The sequence below is a fragment of the Ascaphus truei genome, chromosome 1, assembly GCF_040206685.1.
Source record: "Ascaphus truei isolate aAscTru1 chromosome 1, aAscTru1.hap1, whole genome shotgun sequence".
Lineage (NCBI taxonomy): Eukaryota > Metazoa > Chordata > Amphibia > Anura > Ascaphidae > Ascaphus > Ascaphus truei.
The window spans coordinates 444665466-444690750 of record NC_134483.1 but is presented as its reverse complement, the minus strand read 5'-3'; the positions used below and the strand labels follow the sequence as shown (position 1 = coordinate 444690750).

Here is a 25285-nt window from a genome sequence, read left to right as displayed (position 1 = left end):
TGGTCTGCAGCTTTAATTAGTGAAAACAAATGTAGATTGCATAGATAGAGACTTTAGTCATGAATATATCCTCACAGTATAACACAGATTCTGGAAAAATATTAAACGCAGGGCAAAATTCCTGTGCTTAACTTCTGTACTAGTCCTTTGGTCTCTGGTGCAATCGGCCTCATATAGGGCTGCTAGGGATCAAGGTAAGACCTGCATTGATGAAGCTGGAGTCATGGATAGAGATCCATCTCTACTTAAGTGCTTCCTCGAGAAAGCACCATAGCTGTGTGAAACGTGTGGGAAGGTCGAGTTTTGGAATTTTTCCATTTTTAACTTATCTATGACTTAATAAAGCTACTCCTATTTTTTCATTCAGTTGGGTTCCCTGCAGTGCTCTGCATTTTTCACTTATTTTTTGCTCTGGACTTCACCTGCTCAGTGTTGTCCCAGGCTCTGTAAACATGTTTCCCCTGCATCATTATCTGACAGGGGAGCCACCTTGTTACATATATATGAGAGATCTACATAATAAGCTTTAAATGCAGAATAAATCCATGCTCTGAAAAGCTTACAATGTAAGTTTTCTCAGTTTTTCAAAATACAAAGAACTGTCACTGGTCTTGAAACATGGCCTCCTTTCCAACTCGGCGACCTTGTAATTTAACCTTCATTGTGTTTCATCTGCTGCTCACTGAGCGACCAACATTGAAACGAGAAGCTTATACCACTATTACCATGAATGTACAATCACTTGCAAATGAGCTTTTCCTCTGTCCTTCCTCCCCTCCCCCCCCCCCTTAATCCCCCTAAAAAAAAGAAAAACTTTGAGAGGGATAAGCCCAAACCGGGAATGTTTTAGGATAGAAAAAGGGGGAGGATCAATAACTGCATCTCTCCAGATAAGCATAGGGGATCATTTGTACTATGCGAAAAGTTTTCAGCAACAGCCAGCCTAGTGAATCCAACCTTAGGATAAGACCATTTGCTATAGTCTTGTATTTTGAAACATCAATCGTACAATGTCTGTGGATTAGTACACCCTGTTGCAAAGGGCCTCGCATCTTTGAAGTATAACGAGTTTCTTAAGATTTGTTTGTCTAGTTATGGATAAAAAGTGAAAGGTTGTCAACAGCAGGGCTTTGAGATCTAGTGTTTGTTTGGGGATTATGGTATAGTTCAGAATCCTGGTTTACAGTATTTGTTTTCTGTCTATGAGCATATGACCATGAACATTGATCTTTGAGATAAATTTGCCTAAACAAAGAATTAAGCATACTGTAGTCAAGTGCAATGTTAATGTGCCTTTTTGGCATTCGTTGAGGCCATTAGTTTGGCATTCATTTCAGTTTTATATTAAATTGCATGTGATTAATGATGGATCACTCAGGTTAATAATCTTCAGTAGATAATTTACTGCCCGAAAAGAACAATTCAAAGCACTGATTATGTTTATTTCAGCTAGATATAGTATAAACTTGCCCCCCCGCACCTTTTCTCTGGTGTCATCTGACGCATTGTCATTTGACCGCGCTGTGTCATTTGACTCTGCGCTGCCATAGCGATGCATCGCCAGAAGCCGCTGGAGACAAGGTAAGGGATATACAGAGGCCTCGTGCTCTCCCCCGGTATTGAATTTAAATGCTGTTGGTAGAGTGCGGGGCCTCTGTAAACGATCCACGCCCCCTCCCCCCGAAAAAAATTGCACCCCCCCAGTTTGCACACGCCTTGTATTAGATACTTCATTTGTACATTGCTGACAGGGTCTTAAAGCAGCTTTAAGCTGCTCCAATAGGGGGTATGGTCCTCTGCAGTTGGACCGCACTACTTTCAACTCCGGGGGAACCCATGGTTGCTGAGATAATTACTGGTGAAGTTACCGGCATTACTTAATGTTTATGGGGATCTAAATGGCTATCCAATAGGAAGCCGCAACCAATGATGTTGCAGGTTCCTATTGGCTAGAGATTTGGTGGCCATTTTGTTTCTCCTGGAGGGAGATGTACACCAAGTAAGTACACTGGTAAGTATCTTGGGGGATCTCCAAAGCTGAAAATAGCCCGGTTTAGCTCCAGAGGACCCCAGGTCCCATCCTGTAAAACAAAGAGTAAAAAACAAAGTAGGAGGATTGCTGCTTTAAACATCGTATATTGATAAGAGCACTGAGACAAACTATGTGTTTGCTCTTTAAATGCATTAGTGGTGTTAATGGAGATTTCTTAGAAAGCCAAGGATGATACTGGTAGTAGTTGTTAGAAATTGGTAGTGATAGAAGATCTCCTCTTTTCTTGAAGCAACAAGCTACCTAAGAAATGTCTTTTTTTTTTTTTTTTTGTAAATGATCCCTTAGTAAGAGCAGGATTGTCACGCTCTTGTGAGCCTACAGGTCCCCTTAGTAAGAGCAGGATTGTCACACTCCTCTGAACCTACAGGTCCCCTTAGTAAGAGCAGGATTGTCACACTCCTCTGAACCTACAGGTCCCCTTAGTAAGAGCAGGATTGTCACGCTCTTGTGAGCCTACAGGTCCCCTTAGTAAGAGCAGGATTGTCACGCTCTTGTGAGCCTACAGGTCCCCTTAGTAAGAGCAGGATTGCCACGCTCTTGTGAGCCTACAGGTCCCCTTAGTAAGAGCAGGATTGTCACGCTCTTGTGAGCCTACAGGTCCCCTTAGTAAGAGCAGGATTGTTAGGATATGGCCCCAGTGTTTACTGCTGCATGTGCGCCTGGTGACCTGTCGGTGCGTGCACAGATAAAAGCCATGATCTGTGGTCTGAAGGGGAGCGATGCGATGCGCGGCGCCGCGGCCATGATGGGGGTCATGGCCATGACGGGGCATATCTGCCCTTCCATTGGCTGCCCGCCAACCACATGGTCGTTTCGCGGCACGGGAAGACTAAATTCTTGTCTTCACTGCCAGTGGACGCGCCATTGTGATGTGTGACCGCTCGCACACACATCTACTGGGGCCTGCCTGATAGAGGGCTCTACCTGGTGTGTGTTGCGCACGGCCGTCGCGCGCTACGCCATGGTCACTGGGTACCTAGCCTTATGCTTTTGGGAACCTACATGTCCCCTTAGTAAGAGCAGGATTGTCACACTCTTGTGAGCCCACATGTCACCTTAGTAAGAGCAGGATTGTCACTCTCTTGTGAGCCTACATGGCCCCTTAGTAAGAGCAGGATTGTCACGCTCTTGTGAACCTACAGGTCCCCTTAGTAAGAGCCAGATTGTCACACTCTTGCCACCGAGACTCAGTTTACAAGAAATCCAAAGACAAAATTCCAGTACTAAAATGAATGAGCAAATGATGTGCGCCTGTCAATGGGAGATCTACGGCACGAGTGGATCCCAGTGGCAGGAACAGCAGGAAGTAAGAAAGCATAGTCCTGGTCACAGGCAAGGGTCCAGGGCAGACAGCAATGTATTGTAGTTGGGTAACGGGCAGAGGTTGGAGGCAGACTGCAAAGTATTGTAGTCGGGATCACGGGCAGAGTTCGGCAGCGAGGAGGCAAGAACAGGACAAGGGAAACAAACTGGACAAGGAAACAGCAAACACAGCAACAGTGAGAACCACGCAGGTGCTCAAGGAACCAGTTTAAAAAGGCACTGATAGTCAGGGAGGTTTATATAGGGCTGTCTGAGAGACAGGTGCAGGATATCAGGTATCAGAGTCCAAATTGTTCTTTGCCAGAACTAACAAGAGAAGCAGAAGTCCCAGTGGAGGAGTGGGGAAACTGCAGCTGGGAGCAGGATGTCAAGGAAGAACCTGACAGAGTCATTGTGATGATTTCCTCATTCATTGGCAATCCGGCATGTCATTTTATTTTTAGGCATTTGCATGTTTGAGTTTCTTAATGCTTTCTTAATAATGTAGACTTAAAAATATATTTATATATCCTTCACTCAAATCCTTATCTCACTGCGTCAAAGTGGCGGGAAGGTGAAAACGGGTATGCAGGAAGATGTATAGTGGCACTTGTGCTGGCAGGTTTAGCCTTACTTTGAAACCTTGAACAATATACCCAGTTAAAGTGAGAAAGGTACTTGCCTTCAGGCAAATTAAGACCTCATGGCAAGTAAGGCTTCAACCACGAAATATTGAACACGCCCAAAAGAAATGGCCCTCATTCTTCAGAGGCTGGAATGTCTCTGGGCTTGACACACTTCAGGAATAAGGTTAAACAAAAGCTGTCATTCAAACTTTAATCTGGCTATCTACAACTGCCATGCTCTCCAGTGAGGCACCATAGCAAGAACTGGAAGATGAACATGGAAAGATTAAATAGGATATTGTTGGCCTTAGTGAAGCACAGTAAGAAGTGAAGATGGAGGCCTCATTTTGCTCAAAAGCTTTCACTTATTATATTACAGAGGTACATAACATGGATGAATCAGGAGTAGGTTGAAAGAACATAGTGGAATATGAAAGCTCATCAGAAAGAGCAGCCAGAATTGTCCTTTAGTTAACAAAGAGATAGTACAGTACAGGCTTCAAATAATCCAAGTATATGCTCCATGCTTCTACCATGAAATCAACCAACTTAACAACAAAGGAAATAGTCACCTCAAGATCATTATGGGAGATTTCAATGGAAAGATTGGTGCCCAACACAAAAACGAAGAACCGGTTGGTAAGAATTGTTACGATAACAGGAATAAACATGAAGACAAATTGGTACAATTTGCAGAATGTGAAAAACTTCTATATCATGAATGAATTCTTCAAGAAGAAACTGGACCGAATGCAACCAAAAATGAAATTGACTATAGCCTAGCTGACAAGAAACACGTGATTGAAGCCGGCACCATCTGTAATGTTTTGACACGAGGAGTGATCACCCATTGGTTCGCTGCAGATTACATCAGAATGCAAAGTTAGAAAAAAGAAAACTGATTAAAAAGAAGACAAAAACAATTAACATTAATAACCGCGAGAATAACAGCAGAGAATTTCAACTAGAACTGAAAAATTGCTTCAGCTCGCTCAAAATACATGGGAACACTTTAATAAACAATTCTAAAAGTTGAAAGAGAAGAATAAATTGGAGGAATTGCTGACAAACAGGATAAGAAAATATCTGAGACAAAGCAGTTACTGAGGAGATGACAAGAAAGGAAGCAATCCTAAAACGCAAGAATTGAATATGCAGAGCTGAGCAAGACGATCCGCGTACTTATAACTGAATATGTAAGAAATGTGACTGTGATATGGTGAAGATATAGAATATAACAAAAGCTTAAAAAAGGCAAAGCAGCGGCTTACTGTATGGTTGGAAATAAACAAACCATTGCACTCAAACAAGACAATGGATCAACAATAAAGACTGTGCACTTACAATAAAGAGTGCTGAGGACTTCCACATGACATTGTACGAGAACACAGATAAGAAAGGGCATAATCCAGCACAAGACAAGTGAGAAGAAACCACCAATGATGTACAGTGTCCTTCCCAAAGAAGTGACAAAAGCAATAAAATCCACGTAGAATGTGAAGGTCCTTGTGGAAGATGGAATTACACCTGAAATCTTGAAAGAAGAAGTAGAGAAAATCCTTGCAAAACATTTTACCTGCTGCTTGAAGAACAAGTAGATTCCAGAACACTAGAGCAATGTCATAGTTATAATGTCTGCTCCTGAGGAAGCCGTCGTTAGTACAGCGAAACGCGTAGAGCCTTCAACACCTGTACAGCTGCTCCAGAATTGAAGGCACCGAGTCTGCCGTGCCTTCTTGCTGCCCGCTTCCTGGTTCACTCAACCGGAAGTCGTCAGTCCCTGACCGGACGTGACGTCAGACGCCATCCACCGCGATCCGACGGGGGTAACTTTTAAGTGAAGCCGCAAGCATACCATCTGTTCCGGCACCTCTACTGCCTCAAGTAAACCCTTATGTGAATATTACTTATGTACACATTGTAAGTACATTTCTTATACGTTTTTATCTATAAATTTGCCACTTTTGGTCTACACTATGGTCTCTGCTTGTCTTCCATGAACATCAACCTGAGTGGGAGTCTTCCTGAATCATCACCAATCCTGTTGCCTGTCATTGCTGTTTTATCACTTACCTGTTGTAAGTAGGCAGTCCTATAGAGCCAAATTTACCTGCACCATTATTGTGTAAACTGGCTGCACCATCATTATTTATCTTTTCTTTTGGGGTGTTCCTGAAACCATCGCTCCCTTCCTACCCTGGATACCATATAGTTATAATCATCCACAAAAAAAGAAGGCAAAGAAGACCTCAAGAGCTACAGACAAATCAGTCTACGTACAAGATTTTTACGAAGATACTTACTAATCGGCTTTAAGACTCTGGACTTTGCCCAGAGTAGAGAACCAGCAGTGGATACAACACAATGGACCACATCCAAGTCGTAAAGAAGTGATGAATATAATCTACCACTACTATTACGATTTGTAGATTACGAAAAAGCATTTCATTTAGTCTACACCTCAGCAGTTCTAGAAGCATTAAGAAGACAAAGTGTTGAAAAAAAACATATATTAATATTATTAAGAACATTTACGAGAATGCCACATCAACCATTATATTACATGAATATGGAAGCAAGATAAGGATCAGCAAGGGGGTTCTAGAGGAAGTCACAATTGTGACGGCAGGGGGTAACCAGGCTCTCAAATAAAGGTTAAGTCCGTTTTGGTTACCACTGATCCATGTATAAGGGTCCAAGAGAGTTAGCTCTTGGGCCAGTAACATTGTACCATTTCAATGTATTGACTGTAATAAAAGTATTTTTGGTGTTTTTCCATTTCTGGGCATGCCAGCAAGCAGGGATTGCTAGGGTATGAGTTTCAAGGGGGGCTTGCGTAGGATCCGTTAACAGAATGTGCCTGAGTTTGGGGTCCAGAGTTGTCGGTTCCCCCATAAATGTACCCGGGATTCATGCCTGATTCTCGGATACATGGAGGCACATTGTCCCTGCAATATCTCCCATTGAAAAGGCAAGCGTGACTCACCACTAAGGCACCCTGCTTCAGCATACACCAGAAAGGAGAATGAGGCACGGGGATGAATAGGTATCCCTGTTGCTGAGGGAATCCCTAGGTTAAGGGTGGTACCCCAGCTAATGCCAAGGTGACCCAGCACCAGTGAAGGGTTTGTGGGTGCCCCAACCGTATATAAGGTTGGGGGGGGGGGGGGGACTCAGAGTCCAGTATGATTCCAAAATATAGTGTGTGGGAATAAGGCAGGTAGAAATAAAAGTACAACATCTTTCTTCTTCTGTCCCCTGTACCCAGAGTCAGAAGTATATTACAAACATACCTTAATGTATTAAAATATACTTTATTAAATGTAATGTGCTTTTTACATTCGTAACCGATGTCCAGCCAGGCTGCCCGAGCTAACCCATAGGTGGCGGTAAGTCTGCTGGACATCGGAGTTCAAAGCAGTCAGAGGATGCCAGAGGTGAGAATAGCATTTGGGAAGTGGGGAAAGGCGGAGTTCCAGGTCCGGAGATCAATGGCATTCGTCCGGGCTGCCATTTGCCCTGCCAGACCTAGTGGAGCCTGTCCCAGCGGGTGGCATTGAGATAGCCAGGGACAAAGGTGGCAAACTTGCGCATGTCCCTTGGCTATTTTAGATTTCCCGCTGAGCCAGTTTTTCTAGCCGGCTTGGCTCTGATTGGTTGCTTGGGAATTTTCCCACGCGATGATTGGCTGCTGAGTTTTGTGAATGAAACTTAAAATACTATAAGAATCTGTGAGCCAATCAGATTGTAGTTCTCTGGTAGTAAGAGCGCAGGCGGTCATTTCAAAATTGCTTCTGCGCGAATAGCAGAGCAACCGGCTTCCATTTCAATCCAGAAAATCCTGTCTTCCAGAGACTAAGTCCAGCTTTCTGCGGCCTAGTTCTCAAAATCGAACATAGCGGACCTGGCTGGGATTTTATGCCGATTTGAGTTCCAGAGGATTTGGAGTAACTCGTGGTCAAGAGGGACCAAGTTCTCAGAAGAGGACATACCGGTGGCGTGTGAAATTTCATGCCGATTTGGGCTCCACGAGATTCCGGGCTAAATCCCGGTCAGGGTAAAACTCCTTTATAGGGTTCCCTGCACATAGAAAAGTCTAGTTTTCAACCCAGTCCCAAAGTAAGTGTGTCTTTTTGTCTGTATTTTGTGTATCACTGTGTGTAAGCGAATTTATGTGAATAAACTTCAATTTATTTCATTACTTTGGTTTGCTCCATGAATGATCCTGGTACAAAATGTGTAAATAACCTGGTCTCCCGTGACAACAATGTCACCACAGCTTCTCACAGCAACTCTTGAGGAATTGTTCAAGACATTAGATTGGGAAGAAAAAGGAATCAAAATCAACGGTGAATACTTGATTAACCTATGATTTGCAGATGACATTATTATTTTTGCTAGAAATTCATTAGACCTCTAGCAACAAATTGGAGAACTCGCCGAAGCAAGTAAGAATGTGGGCATCCATATGAATCTCAGCAAGACCAAAGTGATGTTCAACAAATGTGTCAAGTCTGCAAAGATCAAAATAAAGGAAATAGAACTAGAAGAAGTCAAAGACTATGTCTACCTTGGCTGGCAAATAATAATGAATGGGAATCTTCTGGGTGAAATCAATACAAGAATGGATGGGGCGCATTTGGAAGAAACAAGACAATATTTCAGGGGACCCTTCCACTGTGTCTCAAGAGGAAAGATTTCAGCCAGTGTATTCTGCCCATGCTCACATATGGATGGGAAACTCGGACCCTAAAGAAGAAGATAATTAAACAGCTTCTGACAACGCAAAGAAGTATGGAGAGATGTATGCTGCGTATTACCCGAGGAGACAGGAAAAAGAATGAATGGGTTCGAAAAACAAACAAAAGCCTGTGACGTCACCACAAGGGTCAAGAAATTAAAATGACAGTGGGCTGGACATATCGCAAGAAGAAATTACCATCTTTGGATAAAGATTATACTCTACTGCAGCGTTTCCCAAACGGTGGGTCGCGACCCGGCACCGGGCCACGGCACCAAAATTGCCGGGTCGCAGCGAGGCTGGCCGCGCGGTGTCTCCCGTCCCCCCTGCTCAATTTAAAAAAAATGCCGGCGATTTCCCCCTGCGGTCCGCAGGGCAAGCAAGGCCTGCTCCATTCCTCCCCCCCCCCCCTCCCAACGGGGGACGGAGGAGGAAGTACCAGCTCCTCTGCGGCCCGCACGTTACGTGGGACGTAGGGGGAAGTTCAAGCTCCTACTGCGGCGTGCTTCCCCCCGCAGCCAGCTTCCCCCCGCAGCCAGCTTCCCGAGCTCACCTCCCGTGGCACCCCCTCCCGAGCCCACCTCCCGTCCCCCCAAGCCCACCTCCCGTCCCGGGCAGCAGGGGATATCGGGGGCAGCAGGGGAAAGCATCCGGCGGCAAGGTAAGTCACCCCACCCAGTCACTGCCTCCCACCCAAGTGCCCCTGGTCCCCCTCCCACCCACCCAAGTGCCCCTGGTCCCCCTCCCACCCACCCAAGTGCCCCTGGTCCCCCTCCCACCCACCCAAGTGCCCCTGGTCCCCCTCCCACCCACCCAAGTGCCCCTGGTCCCCCTCCCACCCACCCAAGTGCCCCTGGTCCCCCTCCCACCCACCCAAGTGCCCCTGGTCCCCCTCCCACCCACCCAAGTGCCCCTGGTCCCCCTCCCACCCACCCAAGTGCCCCTGGTCCCCCTCCCACCCACCCAAGAGCCCCTGGTCCCCCTCCCACCCACCCAAGTGCCCCTGGTCCCCCTCCCACCCACCCAAGTGCCCCTGGTCCCCCTCCCACCCACCCAAGTGCCCCTGGTCCCCTTCCCACCCACCCAAGTGCCCCTGGTCCCCCTCCCACCCACCCAAGTGCCCCTGGTCTCCCACCCACCCAAGTGCCCCTGGTCCCCCTCCCTCCCACCCACCCAAGTGCCCCTGGTCCCCCTCCCTCCCACCCACCCAAGTGCCCCTGGTCCCCCTCCCTCCCACCCACCCAAGTGCCCCTGGTCCCCCTCCCTCCCACCCACCCAAGTGCCCCTGGTCCCCCTCCCACCCACCCAAGTGCCCCTGGTCCCTCTTCCTCCCTCCCACCCAATTGCCCCTGGCCCCCCTCCCTCCCTCCCACCCAAGTGCCCCTGGCCCCCCTCCCTCCCTCCCACCCAAGTGCCCCTGGCCCCCCTCCCTCCCACCCAAGTGCCCCTGGCCCCCTCTCCAGTCACTCACATCCGTCGTTGCCTGTAATTCACTGTTTGTGTCTGTGTGGGTATAGGGGAGAGCGAGTGTGTGTGGGTATAGGGGAGAGCGAGTGTGTGTGGGTATAGGGGAGAGCGAGTGTGTGTATCTGTATCAGTGTGTGTGTGTGTATCAGTGTGCGTGTGTATCTGTGTGGCTGCGTGTGTGTGTCAGTGGCTGCGTGTGTGTCAGTGGCTGCGTGTGTGTGTGTCAGTGACTGCGTGTGTGTGTCAGTGGCTGCGTGTGTGTATCAGAGGCTGTGTGTATGTATCAGTGTGTGTGTCAGTGGCTGCGTGTGTCAGTGGCTGCGTGTCTGTCAGTGGCTTTGTGTGTGTGTGTATCAGTGGCTGTGTGTGTGTGTATCAGTGGCTGTGTGTGTGTCTGTGCAGGCCCTATAGGCCAGTATAGGCGATAAAAATTTTAGTGGGTCACGAAGGAGAAGTTCAAAAATAACCGGGTCACGGAAAAAAAAGTTTGGGAAACCCTGCTCTACTGGATTCCCAGAGAGATTGAAAGACAAGACTATGACCAAAAGTAAGATGGGAGGATACAATCAGAAAATCTGTTGGAGCAACGTGGAGAAGAGAGGCTTGCAACCGGAGTACCTGGAAAATCATTGGGGAGGCCTTAATCCAGCAGTGGATCAACCAGGGCTGAAGATGATGATAATGATATATACTATATGTATATATAAGTATATATCTTATTATATATTTGTGAAAGCACTGTATGCCTGTTTGCATCTTCCTGTGTCCCTAGGGGAAATCTCATTGGTCCCTTGGGCCGCCCGCCCCCACACCTCTCATTGGCCTGAGGCGGAGTGACGACACACACACACACACACACACACACACACTCTTTTGCTTGGCCTCACTCTCCCCCGTCAGTTGGACCGCAGCTCACCTTCCACACCCCCCCCCCTCCTCTCCCGGTGCCCCTCCTCTCCCGGTGCCCCTCACTCTCTCCCCCCTCCCCACCTCACCCAAATCCCCACGCTCCGCAACATCCCCAGCCGCACCATCACCCGCACCGTGCGCCGCTCCCGGAGAGGGGAAGCGCAGCCCTCCTGCTCAGCAGCAAACTCCAGACTCCTCCCCCCTCGCTCACAACGAGGAAAAGCGCGGCGCGGCCCGGGCCTCCTGCACTCCCCCTCACGTGCGCCGGCTCCCGGAGAGGGGAAGCGCGGCCCTCCTGCTCAGCAGCAAACTCCAGGCTCCTTCCCCCTCGCTCACAACGAGGAATGGAGGGGAAGCGCGGCGCGGCGCGGCCCGGGCCTCCTGCACTCCCCCTCACGTGCGCCGGCTCCCGGACTCACCCACCCACTCAGTCACCCACCCAGTCACCCACCCACTCACTCAGTCACCCACCCACTCAGTCACCCACCCACTCACTTAGTCACCCACCCACTCACTTTGTCACCCACCCACTCACTTAGTCACCCACCCACTCACTCAGTCACCCACACACTCACTCAGTCACCCACACACCCACCCACCCAGTCACCCACACACCCACCCAGTCACCCAGTCACTTTCACCCAGTCACCCACTTTCACCCAGTCACCCACTCACTCAGTCACCCACCCACTCACTCAGTCACCCACCCACTCACTCAGTCACCCACCCACTCACTCAGTCACCCACCCACTCACTCAGTTACCCACCCACTCAGTCACCCACCCACTCAGTCACCCACCCACTCACTCAGTCACCCACCCACTCACTCTGTCACCCACCCACTCAGTCACCCACCCACTCACTCAGTCACCCACCCACTCACTCAGTTACCCACCCACTCAGTCACCCACCCACTCACTCAGTCACCCACCCACTCACTCTGTCACCCACCCACTCAGTCACCCACCCACTCAGTCACCCACCCATTCAGTCAGTCACCCACCCATTCAGTCAGTCACCCAGTCACCCGGGGGAAGCCCAACCCTGTCGTCCGCCCCCCCCAAAATTACATCCCGGTCTCTCAGCTAGTATATTATACAGGGTGCTCCCTGAGTCAGTGTACAAAGAAATGGGGAAGGAAGTTGTCAGAAACTTAAACAGCGCACAGAACGTAAGCAGGTGTTTGCGCAAGAGAATACAGCTTTGATGTAGTACTGTAGGTCAAGGTATAATAAGTGAGAGATAATTAGGACAATGTAGGAAATTAACAATTATCCTTTCACTGTTGCTAATTGCACCTTTCTTGTTCCTCAGTATTTTAGTATCAATAGTATGGATATATGCTTGGGTTGAATGGATAAGACATTGGTTGAAGAATAAACAACAAAGAGTTGTGATAAATGGAGCACATTCAGCATAAGGGAAGGTGACCAGTGGAGTTCTCAATGACCTTTTACTGGGATCTGTGCTCTTTTATATCTTTATTAGTGACATTACGATGGTCTGGCAGGGAAAATGTGCCTTTTTCCAGCTGACACGAAGATCTGCAGCAGGGTTGACTTGGTGTTACTTCCATCCAGAGACAGAAATAGGACTTTTCCCACTTCACCAAAAGCCTCTATTTTAGAGTCTGGATAGGAGTAATGCCAGGACTGACATAGATTTTCCTCTTGGGGTTCTTTGTGTAAATGTATTAAATACGGTGCACCTATTTTGCCCAGTGTATATCAGCTTGTGATTTGGGGATTGCCAGTAATAGGAGTTACAGATTTTAATAACTCTTATATTATAATTGTATAATTATCTGCATCATTAGCAAAACTATTCCAGTTCGAAGGTGACATAACCATCACTGGCTAGCGATCTGCATCAATTGTGAAAACGTAGTTAATGAGCATCTTACACTTAAAACAGTGGTAAGTTGCTTATGTTTAAAACGTTTCTTTGTTACATAGTTGATGAGCAATGGTACGGGTTGTTATATGGATGTACTGTGAAACAATTTGTCATCTCACAAAATAAGCGTAAATAACACATTGTACTTTGCAGAATATTAAAGCACATATTCTTTAAATTGCTTCAGTTTAACAGTACATTTGCTGTCTAATTATTAATTCTCCATGCATGCTTCAGAATACAACTTTTTTTTCCTGCTCATTATTGTGTTAATTGGAATATAGTGAAAGTTTCTCCACTCATTAAAATTATCATTATTCCTAGGAAAGGGATGATGGACGATCACTCTCACTTCCTGGAAGAAGTTATTCATCTGGCTGTCTACAACCTTTCGGGTCACCGTCCCCTCCTATCCTGTTCGAGCCTGCCCTTGGCTATGTTAGTAAGCCAGTGGCAACCCCAGACATGCCTGGCAAGAGACTGACACCATGGGAAGCAGCAGCAAAGTCTCCCCTGGGCTTGGTGGATGATGCTTTCGTGCCCCATACTATGCAGGAGTCCATCGCTGCCAACGTTGTGTCTGCTGCCCGTAGGAAAACTCTGCCGGAGCCTCCAGCATCCTGGAAACCAGTCTCCAATATGCCACCTGCTCCTGGTTCATATGTTTATAAGGGCATGTTTGAGAGAAAGCCAATTGGCATTACAGCTGTACCAAAAAGTGTAGTATCTCCCCTACCTTTGCTGTGTGGCTATCAACTCAGGTATCCCTATTCCAGCCAGCACTCTACAACAGATCCCTTTGATACCAGGTCAGAGTACTGCATGTCCTCAGTGCGTAATACAAACTATAATTCTTATCCTCGGGCCTGGAGGCGCTAATAATTAGGTGAGACAGTGAGACAATTGAATTCTCACTCTAATGGCCTAAGCATTAAAAGTAAGATGGTATGTGTTCTTATTCCATAAGTGAGATTTGGGGTGGACATGAGGACAGGCATGGGACTACAGTTTGAGTTGAGATTTCTCACTTTTTCCCAGGCTTTTAACACTTAGAATTGCCTTTCACATTTTTTTCACAATATTACATTGAAAATTGTTTGTGGGTGAAAGGTGAGTGTGTGTTGGTGGTAGGTACAACAAAGTGTATGGCTCTATAGTAATAAACAATTAGATCCATAGATGTAAACAGGCAAAATTGTCTATAATTTAAATAAAAATATCACTACGTGGGTACATTTGTCTTTCCCCCATTATCACTTAGCAAACAGTGCTTCCACTGCAGCAAGGGATTCTGGGTAATGACATGCAACTGAGCACACATAGTTTGTCACTCTTTAGTTCTTATCCATTTTAACATGGATCCCTTTACGCTTATGCCGGCCTTATAATTTAACAAACCCTGGTTCACATAAAGATACGGTACTGTATGACAATTCAGTTGAATTAAAGTACATTCTACTCAGCTACATACAATCTTTTTCTCAGCTTCCCATAAAATAAACAGCTATTAAAATTAAGTAGCTGCATAGAAAGCGTTGATCGTAAGAAACTAGCATGTTGTTTATTAAAGGTGCATTGCAAAGTTATCCTAGCGAGTAAAATAGGCAAAACAGCTCATAATTGCAGTCCAAATTATTGAAAAATATTGTAGCTAGTACAGAGGTAATTACAAAGAGAAGAAGGACATGGATTTTGTGGAACAGAAAACTTAGCCTGGAGTTTTAGACCCAAAGGCCCTGATACAACATACTGTGAAGCTTCTTTCCATGTCAGGCGAGGCTCTCTGCTGCATTCAAATGAATAAGGCCCAAGCAGACAATTGTAGTCATTTGAAACATTATCCTATCTACTGCTGCGGCCAGCTTTATTGCTGCATTTGCCCGTCTTGTCCCGCGGCTTTTTTCGGGCTGGTGCCGAACTTGGCAGCGCGCTAGCCGCATCTTCCCCTCCCCCTTCCCTTCCCCTCACGACCCCCTGGCTGCGCTCCGCAACGGCACAACACTGGATGATCGCATACCCCCCTTACCTCGCCTTACCTTCAGCCTCCTTCGGGGATGCCTGGCGCTCGTGACCGGCGCCCGGCTGACGCGCGGCATGCGGCGGGACAAAAAAAAAAAAACAGCCGCGTCTGCCCGCGCATTGCGGTGGCGGCCGCATTAGAATAAAAGCGGCCGCCAGTGTAAGATTTAAAGATGATGAAGCACATTAAGGGGCTGATTCTATACAGCAATATGAAAACGGCCCAATTGGTCGCCTTGGTACATATAAAACCAGGCCCTAAGAATCCTTTAATAAATGTCCCGGACTCCTACTTCTTATGGAATAGCATAAACCTACAATATTGTTGAAGGTGGGAAGGATACATGCCAGAGCGAGATTAGCAATGAATCTCAATGCATGTTATACCTTCCAGCATCATACATTACACAGTAGATCAAATGTGACTGCCTTTTGGCCGGAGGAAATAAGTACATAACAAGAATGTATTTCCGTATAGGCCCATTAATGTAGAATCACATTGGTAAAAGTATTTTGAGTGTGCTTTTTACTAAATTTTGTAGGCTGTAACCCAATCATGTCACCAAAGGTACATTTACTTTGCATAGACTACAATCCCCCCCACTCACCAGAGCCCATATACTGTATTGTAAAATGATTACCAGTTGCTGCTTTTCCTTGTGCTGCCATCAGCTGAACTAGGGGTTTATTTGGGTGCACTGTGTTGATATCACTCACTGCAATCACGTTTAATTCCTAATGTTATCTGCACGTGTTTAGCACGATCAAATTGGGCATACAGCAGTGCAGCATGGCAAAGTTATACCATTATCACCGGTGGTGGGTTTTATAAGGTTGCCAGATATCCAGTGTTGAACTGGACCGTCCTGTATTTGGACACTGTCCAGTAAAAATATTGAGGTAATACTGGACATGTATGTGTCCGGTATTACCTTTACGGACATAGTGACCCAACTGGCTTGGGGGAGGTGAGGGGGGGAAGGAGCACAGGATTTCCCCTAGTAAGGAGAGAGCAGGGGTGTTGCTAGAGGGCTGGGCAGTTTCCTGCCCTTCAGCTCCTCGTTGCTTGCATTACCCTGCAGCACCCAATCAGGAGGAGGTGTCAGAAGCCTGGGGGTGGGGCCAAGGAAAGGAAAGAGCATGGAGAGGTGAGGGTGTGTGTGTGTGTGTGTGTCTTGAGCGCGTCCCACCTTTCACCATTGTGTCCAGTATTCTTTGAGAAGCTACTTGGCAACCCTAGGTGTGTAGCCAGCTGAAATGTAGGCCCCGAGCCAGTGAAGCAGCCTGCCCCTTGATGTGGAATATTTTGGCCCTTATTTGGGAAGCAGCCAGTTGCACTGCCATTTAAGTCATTTACTTTTTTTACTTCTTCGAAGCGACATGAACATGGCCCCTGCGGAAGAGGAAACAGAGAATCAGGATAAACAGGCCCAGACACAGTAAGCTTTGTTAGGCTATTTAGCATAACACTAACCTAAATTGATGTCAGGCTAATACAGTAGTAATGCTTGTTCACCAAAGGAAATAATGTTAACCAAGTTTAACTACTTCAATAGTGTTGGGTTAAATGTTTTTTCTGTTAGTGCTGCTGACATGCAAAAGAGGCGATCCCCCTAACATCGCATGTCTACATAAGGCCTTTCAATTCAGGGAATTAACGTTAGGTTATTAAGGTCTTACCTAAAGGTGGCACTACTCTCATAAGACCCTCAAATAAAGGTTTGGCTGTAAGGGGGGAAGGGGTTAGGGGGTGGGGAATCCTATTTTTGTTAAGTACTGCACCAAGTGACATATACCTCCCCAAACACTCCTTTATACCACATGTGGAGAGATACCTGTGCACAAACTGGAACACACCTGAGATATCTGGGATATATGCTAATTGGGATATGCAAAAAGTATGTTCGAATCATCGAAAGTAGCACATTTCCCAGGTATCTCTTCACAGGTATCTCTTCACGTGTTGTATAAACAAGTATTTTGGGGGATATGTAAGTCCCTTAATACATCCCAAAAATGGGAGTCTCGCTCTCCCGCAAAACCCACATCTCAGGCTTTGGGTGGAGTAACGCTGCCTTTAGGTAAGACGGGCGTCACGCCATGTTATTTGAAACTAACACAATGTATTGCTAACCTAACCTGATGTTAAGTTTGTGCTAATGAGTTAAACAATGTTTGCATATAATTAGCTTACTGAGTATAAACTCAGTGAAAGTAACGCCTGGTACTATTTTAGGAAGCCTGACGGTATTTGCCAGGATTTAACAGCGCTTAGTGTATCTGGGCCACACAGAGATAGGGACACGTAAGAATAGGATGGGATGATATGTGAAGGTAGATGAGAGATGTGTGAAAGAGATATAAGATGAGTGGAAAGTGAAATAAAAGGGGTATATGAAATAGATATTGGGGAAGAAAGAGCAATAGGAACAGACAATTATGCAGATGAAGTGAAAGCTGAGATTAATATATAAGGGTGAGAGTACGGCTAGAGAGGAAAGAATAGTGCGGTAGCATATATCTGTATATGAATATACATCCAATCCATGTTATGTTTTATGTTAGAAAAATGACGCGCATAACTTTTCTAGAGAATGTTTGTGTAATATGTACAAAGAACGTGGTGAAAACCGTTTTATTTTCATCATTATTTTGAGTAAAAATTAAATGCACGTTACTTGTGTTATGAGAGCTAAGTTAGAATTTAAATTAGAACGTGTGGCTGTGACGGATAAAATAAGGGTGAACCCGTAAAAGTAGAAACACAGGAGGAAAAAGCAACAAGTAAGCGATCCCCTGCAGCATCAATGAAACATTTGAAGAACCAAACACAAAGAAATTAAACAAACTCATGTCAGGAGTATGCAAAATATCCCTGTTCACCTACAGAATTGTTCAATAGCCATATGTTGTGATACTCACAGCAAAACCGGTACATTTTGCCAAAGGCGTTCACAAAGCCCCACCACCTTTGGGGTGAAATGTAATCCGTGTGTAATATATCTGAGCGTAGCAATTTTTGTGACTTACAAAAAATCTCGGATGCCCAAATCTCAGCAGTTTCCATGAATGTGGCTGTTTCATTCATCTCTAATGCTGCCAGTTAATGTACTATTGCTGCTTTAGGGAGCTGCTCTGTACCGAAGGGACACCAATGCTTCGCAATGTGCTACCGACCAAACTCTTAGGTTGCATCAATAACACCATAATAAAACTGAGTAAGGTTCTACCCTGACTGTTTATCAACTTCTCGAAGCAAAAGTACGGTTTTGTTCTGAGAAAATAAGTTATACTGTAGAGTAGGGGGATTTCTAAATCAATTAATCAAACCCAGTCAGTCCACTTTCCATGGATAAGCCACAATTGTCCCATTTACATCCCAAGTGCAAAATGATGTATGCAAAATATATTCGTTGCTATAGTGCATGTATTTCTAAGTGTACAGAATGTATGTGCAACGCATTCCATTTAAAGTATGCCGTGCAATTAAGTATACTTTATAAATGATACAAATTACTTTTAATCTTAGATTTTAGATAGATATATATATCAGGTGAATGGCTGTTTATTTTCTGGAATGAAGGTTTGAGCAATACTGAAGAGTTACAGAAGAGGCACAGGCTGTGTACTGTTTGTATTTACTGCATTAAAATGGGATAGGAGACTGCTTACATGACACACATATTCATACTGTACACCCGTTCCTCAATGGCCATGATAAGCATTATAAAGATGCTGATATGTACTGTTCAAAGCACATTACTTAGCTCTTTCAATTTGTTGCATGCTACTGCAGCTCAGTAGGCACCAGTAGGACTCTTTGTGAGGTACATGAAATAAGAATGAGTGTGAATGATGGTTTATGCTAAGTGGTGCATGTTTGTAGTCCAGCTGGGTAATGGTTTTTAATGTCTATATTTGACTGGATTTTAGGAATGTCGCTTGACAGAACTAATCAAATTCTGACAGTAACAACAAATCATGAAATTACACATCAAGCACTGAAATCAAATGCAATTAGACCCTTTGGAGTAGTTATACCATCAAAGGTGGAATCTAAGGGTAATTATGCTAATGCAGTTGCTAGTAAACCAATGTCTTTGAGTGCTGATGGGTTTGGTATACTGTAAGTAGCATTGTAGTAGAGTGAATGATGAGAAAGTCCAAGTGCAAAACATTTTGTTCCATGTCCTTTCAGATGGAGAATGACCTATTTTTAAGCAATATACCTGTATGACATTTTGATCTCCCTGTATTATAATTACAGAAGCCTAAGTGTGATATATATCACCCAGAGTTACTCAGTAGTATTACATGTTTGCTACAAATGTGCAGTTACACTTTTTTTTATAGAGGTAAAATGCTTTTCTTTAACTAAGTACATTTTAAGTCTCTCTGGCGCAGTAAGTGTTAGACTATTTTTTTCTGTTCTTCTTATACAAACCTGTTGTTCTTTTTGGTGTCAAACACATTTTGCCAGGGCCACCAACAGATTTCCTGGGGCCCAGGACTAGAGTTTCAAGAGGCCCCCTCTTGCGAGCCCCCCCCCCCATTTCACACCTCGCGAAACCCCTCCTCTATTTCCCCTCTTCCCATGTATTTCTCTAGCTCCTATCTCCCTATTACCCCTCTCTCCTCACTCTCCCCCGCTGCATCAATTACCTTCCTCTCACTCAATCCCACTACAGCAATCCCCGCCTCACACTCATTCCCTCCCCCAACCACACACAACATCCTCCCCACAATAATCCCCCCCCCCACAAAATACATGCAAAGAACTCCACTCCTCCACATAAAAAAACACCCTCTAAATTCATACAATCCATCCAAATCATGGAAAAAACACCTCCCAAATACATACAACCCCCCACCGACCAAATACATAAAAAGAAACTCGCCAAATACATACAAACCCCCCCACCAAATGCATTAAAAAAAAACACCAAATACATACAAAAACCTCCACCCACCAAATATATACAAAATACCTCCACCTACCATATACATAGAAAAAACCTCCACTAACCAAATACATACAAAGGAAAAACCCTACCCACCAAATACATACAAAACACACCTTGGGGATCGTCTCAGGCCTCTGGTGCCCCGGCTCTCCCCCAGCTGCTGCGTGTCTCCTGCTGAGCCTGTCTCTCTCCCTCACTGTCCCGCGCCAGTCAAAGAGAGGCCCTGCACAGGACAGTGAGGGAGGCCCGCAGCTGGGGAGAGCTGGGGCCTGGTGGGTGGATAAAGCAGTTGGGCCCGCTCTCTGGTCATGCCCAAATTCTTTAACCATCGGCCGGACCTCATTGCCGCCATGCCCAGGTTCTCCGCAGCTCCAGGCCACCCTCACTGTCCCGCGCTGAGCCTCTCTCTCATCCCGGTGAACGCCAGAAGCTGGGCCCAGCATCCACGCGTGCCAACGTCAGAGGCCCGGTACAAAACGGAGGCAGAGAGTGAGGGAGAGGCAGGCCCACAACTGGGGAGAGCAGGGGCCTGGCAACGAGACGACCGGCAGCCGTGCAAAGAAATGGGCCCGACCGTTAACCAGACCAAACCTACAGCACCGACCAGGCCCCCGCAGCCACTGGATCTGGGACACTTGTCCTCCCCTGTCGGCGGTCCTGCATTTTCCCCTTGTCTATTAGGTTTAATGCACCTTCACTGCCAGAGGTATCTGCAAGGAGTCCATAGAATAAGGATCCCTTTCCCCACCTAGCCTCTCCGTCCTCCTAAACTACTGCAAATTAGACTCAAGCTGTTCCAAACTAAACTCAGTTTGATCCCATGATTTAATCATAGATACGTTGTGTGTCACCTATTCAGCCGCCTGTTAAAAAGTAGAGAGGTAGCTGCAATGTAAAAAATAATCTGAATGATGTAGCAAATAGGATGAACTACTGTAAAACAACTTTAAAAAGTGCTGTTTAGCAGACAACTGAACATCAGCAACAAAGTCTGAATAACGGCTACAAAATATCCTACAAAATGAATGTTACTGAAAATAAGATAGATAATGAATCTTCCATATTAATCTTTGCAGACGTCTATTACTTTATCATGTAAATACTTTCCCTCTGTTGAAGATTTGATCAGGGTGGCTTAGTTTGTATTCTGTAAACCAACCTGGTATTAAATAAAGCTAAAATGCTTGATGGTGCTTACAATTCTGTGCATGACCTTGAAAACCAAGATCTTCTACCTGTATATATGAATTTTCACAGTTTATTGTTCAATACATTTACATTTTTACAGCCTGCCCTACCTTGCTTGTTAAACAAAATTAAGATGTATTGAATAAAACTATAGTGCCAACTGCCACTTAAACATATTACCAATTCCACTTTTTTAGTTGCCTGAAAAGTCATTGTGTGGTTTTTATTGGTTGATTTCACTTTTTTTGTCTGTATGATTTAATATCCCTAGGGGTGTATAAGGGAACTATTAAGTGGGCACAGGGAAACTAACTAGATAGTTGAAGGGAGGACAGCAGGCCATTTAATAGAATAATAGTCTATAAACTCCTTTCGAAAGGACATAAAGAAGATAATCGTGTATTCTTATTCAAATCACCATTTAACTTTTTAGGATATCAGGCCAAAAAATTAAACGTTGGAGTTTGCAGATCGTTAGTCTATGAAGTGGTTTGCTGTTCCCCTCCAATGATCTAGTTGCTTTTTTCACTGTATATGTGGTGTAGCCACACCAAAGGGGGCTAGCATCCTAACATGCTCAAAGATTTTTGCATATATGCCCTCTTGTATGTTCTCTTTTTTGGCTAGAGAGGGAAATTAAGAATATTCTGGGCCTCCTGCAGTACTATAGCCCTCGGTAGTATCTGGTAGTGGCAGGGCTCATTTTTATATGCTGTGTATTCATATGTTTGAATACACCATTGAACGTAATTAAATAGAAACAAATATCACATATGGGATCAGTTTTACTAGCCAGTACTATTCCACACAACAGCTTTCAGGGACGGAAGACCATGCACCGTATGGCCCGTTCAAATGAATGAACCATAAGGTGTCGCCCGGCACTGGAAGGTGTCTTGTGGAATATCACCTCTTGTAAATCTGGCCTACAATGTTTGAAGCGCTCCAGTGTTGGGGGATGATGAGTGCATTCTTTGGCAGTGTGTCACACACATTAACTACTAAATAGGCTAAGGAGGGTGCGGATTATTGGCTTGGAATATAGTCATGCTTTGGGAACTGCAGGGATGAATTCACATGGTTTTTATCCATTTCACTGCCAAGTATACTGTATGTGCCTGCAATTCATGCTAAAACCACAAGGACTCTGATTATGGGGAAACTTGCTGGGAGTGTAAATGGATTGTAATGTTTTCCACTGTGCCAAGAACCAAGTCTATTGATATTTACTCTTGTTTATAAAGCACAGAATCTAAAATGTATAGCTCAGCTCTGACCAAACTGGTATATCAAAATGTCACCTTTATAAACATTTGAAAAAGTTACCCGTGAGTGACGAAACGCGTCAGGGAGCGTCATCACGTCAGACGCATTGACACTGACGTCATCACCGCGCGCCGGAACAGATTGATCCGCGCGACTGCTGCAGAGGCTTGAAGTACAAGGAGCCATCTTTCCAGGACTCTAACACGGCTACATTGAAGACAGCCTGCCCTGGACACTTGTTGGGATATTGATCCTGCTACTGCTAGACCGGGATTGCCCCAAGTTACTGCAGAAACGAACCGGATGGTGGTGATTATATCACACAATGCTTGATTTTATTGCATTTTTGTAAGCGCATTTCTTAACCCCCTCCTCTCCCTCCCCTCATTAAATTTACTATTTTACGCTATGGGTGTGCGCTCTCTCTCCCCTTTTTTCTATATATATATATATATATATATATATATATATTAGAAAAAGAAAAGAGAAAAAGCGCCCGATCCTTGTGTAAAATCAGATGAACATTTTAATAAATCATGGACAAGACAAATGCACACTTACAATTTGTCTGATTAAAATAAGCATTTTATGGGACCTGCCCATGCACCAATCGAAGACTCCACAGTCACCTCCGCTCTGCAATCTCACGATCAGTTCGAGACCCAGTAGTTGAGAACGCCGTTTACTCCAAGGTGTATAGATTATCATCCGTCAGGAGCTTCTCAGCAGCGTGCGTCCGCCATTACTCCCACGCATGTGGTACTGGATACCGGAAGGACTTTCCTTGTGGTTCCTGTGTCTCTCTCTGGTGCCGAAGGCAGGTCAGCCACCGTAGTTGCAATTCAAACCGTCCCTCTCACCGGCGTTCTCAACTACTGGGTCTCGAACTGATCGTGAGATTGCAGAGCGGAGGTGACTGTGGAGTCTTCGATTGGTGCATGGGCAGGTCCCATAAAATGCTTATTTTAATCAGACAAATTGTAAGTGTGCATTTGTCTTGTCCATGATTTATTAAAATGTTCATCTGATTTTACACAAGGATCGGGCGCTTTTTCTCTTTTCTTTTTCTAATAGGTACTATGGGAACTTGGTGAGCCCAAGAAGAAGCAGCCTGGACCTTTGTTTTATTCATTCATGGACTTCATTTGGACTTAAGTATCATTTTTTATAGTTCAATTTTTTGTATTTTTATGCTTTTTTATATGTTCAACAGACCATTTCATTTTTTCATATATTTTTTGCACATTTTTTACAATTAGATTTTGTTTGATTCATGTTGCTATAATATATTTTATTCCAATTGTTATAGGTAGGCACTAGTTGGTTCATCTAAACATCATACTCAATTTTGATATTTGGTGCAACATTTTGGCACACGTCACCAGGGGGGCAGCAATTTGGGTGTGTTGAAAAAGGAGCGCTGTCTTTAAAACTGTTCATATATATATATATATATATATATATATGACTGTTGGAGCCAACATATATTTTAATTATAGTATAACATGGCTGAATACTATCCCCCAAGTGTCTTATTAAAAAATGTGCTGTTAATGTTTAAGTGAAATCGTCAAGCAAAAGAAAATCCTAAAGCAAGACTTTTGAAGGTTCACAATTTTAGGTAAAACTCCTCTAGCAGTGGAGACGCTCATAACGTTGTGCTGTACAAAGCTTTGTAGATGCTTCCACCACTTCAGAGAGGAATCCATGCCCCTGTGCATCTCTGTTAATGCAACAGTAGAAATTTTTGCAATTTATGTTCGTAAATGCATGTTTTTATGTTTTTCTTTTGTCACAAGTATAGATCAGTGGTTCCCGACTTTCTCCCCCAAAAGACGAGTTTCTATTAAATTCATACGGGGAAAGAGTATAGCGGGTAATGAACTGTGTAGACATGATGCCAACGTCCATGAAAACCTTCACTCAAACCTCATGCATGTACACAGTTTGTGATCCTACTATATTTTGAAATAAGTGGGGGGGGGGGGAGCTGTGTATTAAATGATATTTATTGGAGTGCAACCTGATACTTAAAGAGGTGTTTCCAAAATGCACCTTCGAGCTGCAAATGAACTTGGGGAGTATTTATAAGAGGAGTTAGAGAGAAGTTACTCGATGCACATAGAATGGAATATGTTTTATGCTGCTTCTGGGGACTGGCATTGTTTCTCACTCCAACATTACAATCAGAAGAAGAACTGTGCTCTGAGTTTACTATTACATAAGGGCATCGGTGCAGAGATTCTACCAAAGACCAACATACTGTAGCAGTTCAGATGAGAATCAGAACAGTTGGGAACCAATGATATAGATCACCATAAACATTCAGATTTTATTGTTAGCTTTGTTCGAAAAGCTCCCCCCCCCCTTTGCTTTTTGAAATGTATGTTTATTTTGACATATTGATTGTCCACTAAAATAGAACACTTGGAAAACTCATGTTTGGGAGACAAAGTACTGTATGTGATTTAATAAATATTACTTTACTGCACAAACAGAAGATGAATTGATGTTTTGATATGTGGGCTTTCAGATAATCACTTAATCTCTTCTCCGTCCAATTTTGTTTTAGATCCACTGAATTCAGGAGATTATGAGAAGACAAGGTCAAATAGCAGGATATGTTGTCAAAAGTGTACAAAAAGGAAAATACCCATATGCTGCTGTTGTAAACATGCAGACTTAGACCAATAAACCATTATAAAAAGCACTCACATTGCTCTGCTTCTCTGAATTATATCATAACACCTTCACATTGTTACATTTCTATCCATAGTCAAAATCAATCTAAATAAATGAAGCAGAAATTCACCAAGGAGAGGTAATTAACTTGCTCAGCTTCCTAAGGAGTTAC

The 25285-nt window shown here is 44.7% G+C and overlaps 1 protein-coding gene across 3 annotated transcripts in view; it reads left to right on the top strand.

Annotated features, from left to right (window-relative positions):
• SYNPO2 (synaptopodin 2) overlaps positions 1-23356 on the top strand; it is a 232479-nt gene extending 209123 nt beyond the window's left edge. For all 3 annotated transcript variants that reach the window (XM_075616291.1, XM_075616281.1, XM_075616311.1), the window contains one exon: positions 13319-23356. In XM_075616291.1, the coding sequence (XP_075472406.1) occupies positions 13319-13873 (555 nt within the window). In that variant the 3' untranslated portion in view covers positions 13874-23356. The remainder of the gene's footprint in view (positions 1-13318) is intronic.
• The last annotated feature ends 1929 nt before the right edge of the window (positions 23357-25285 follow it).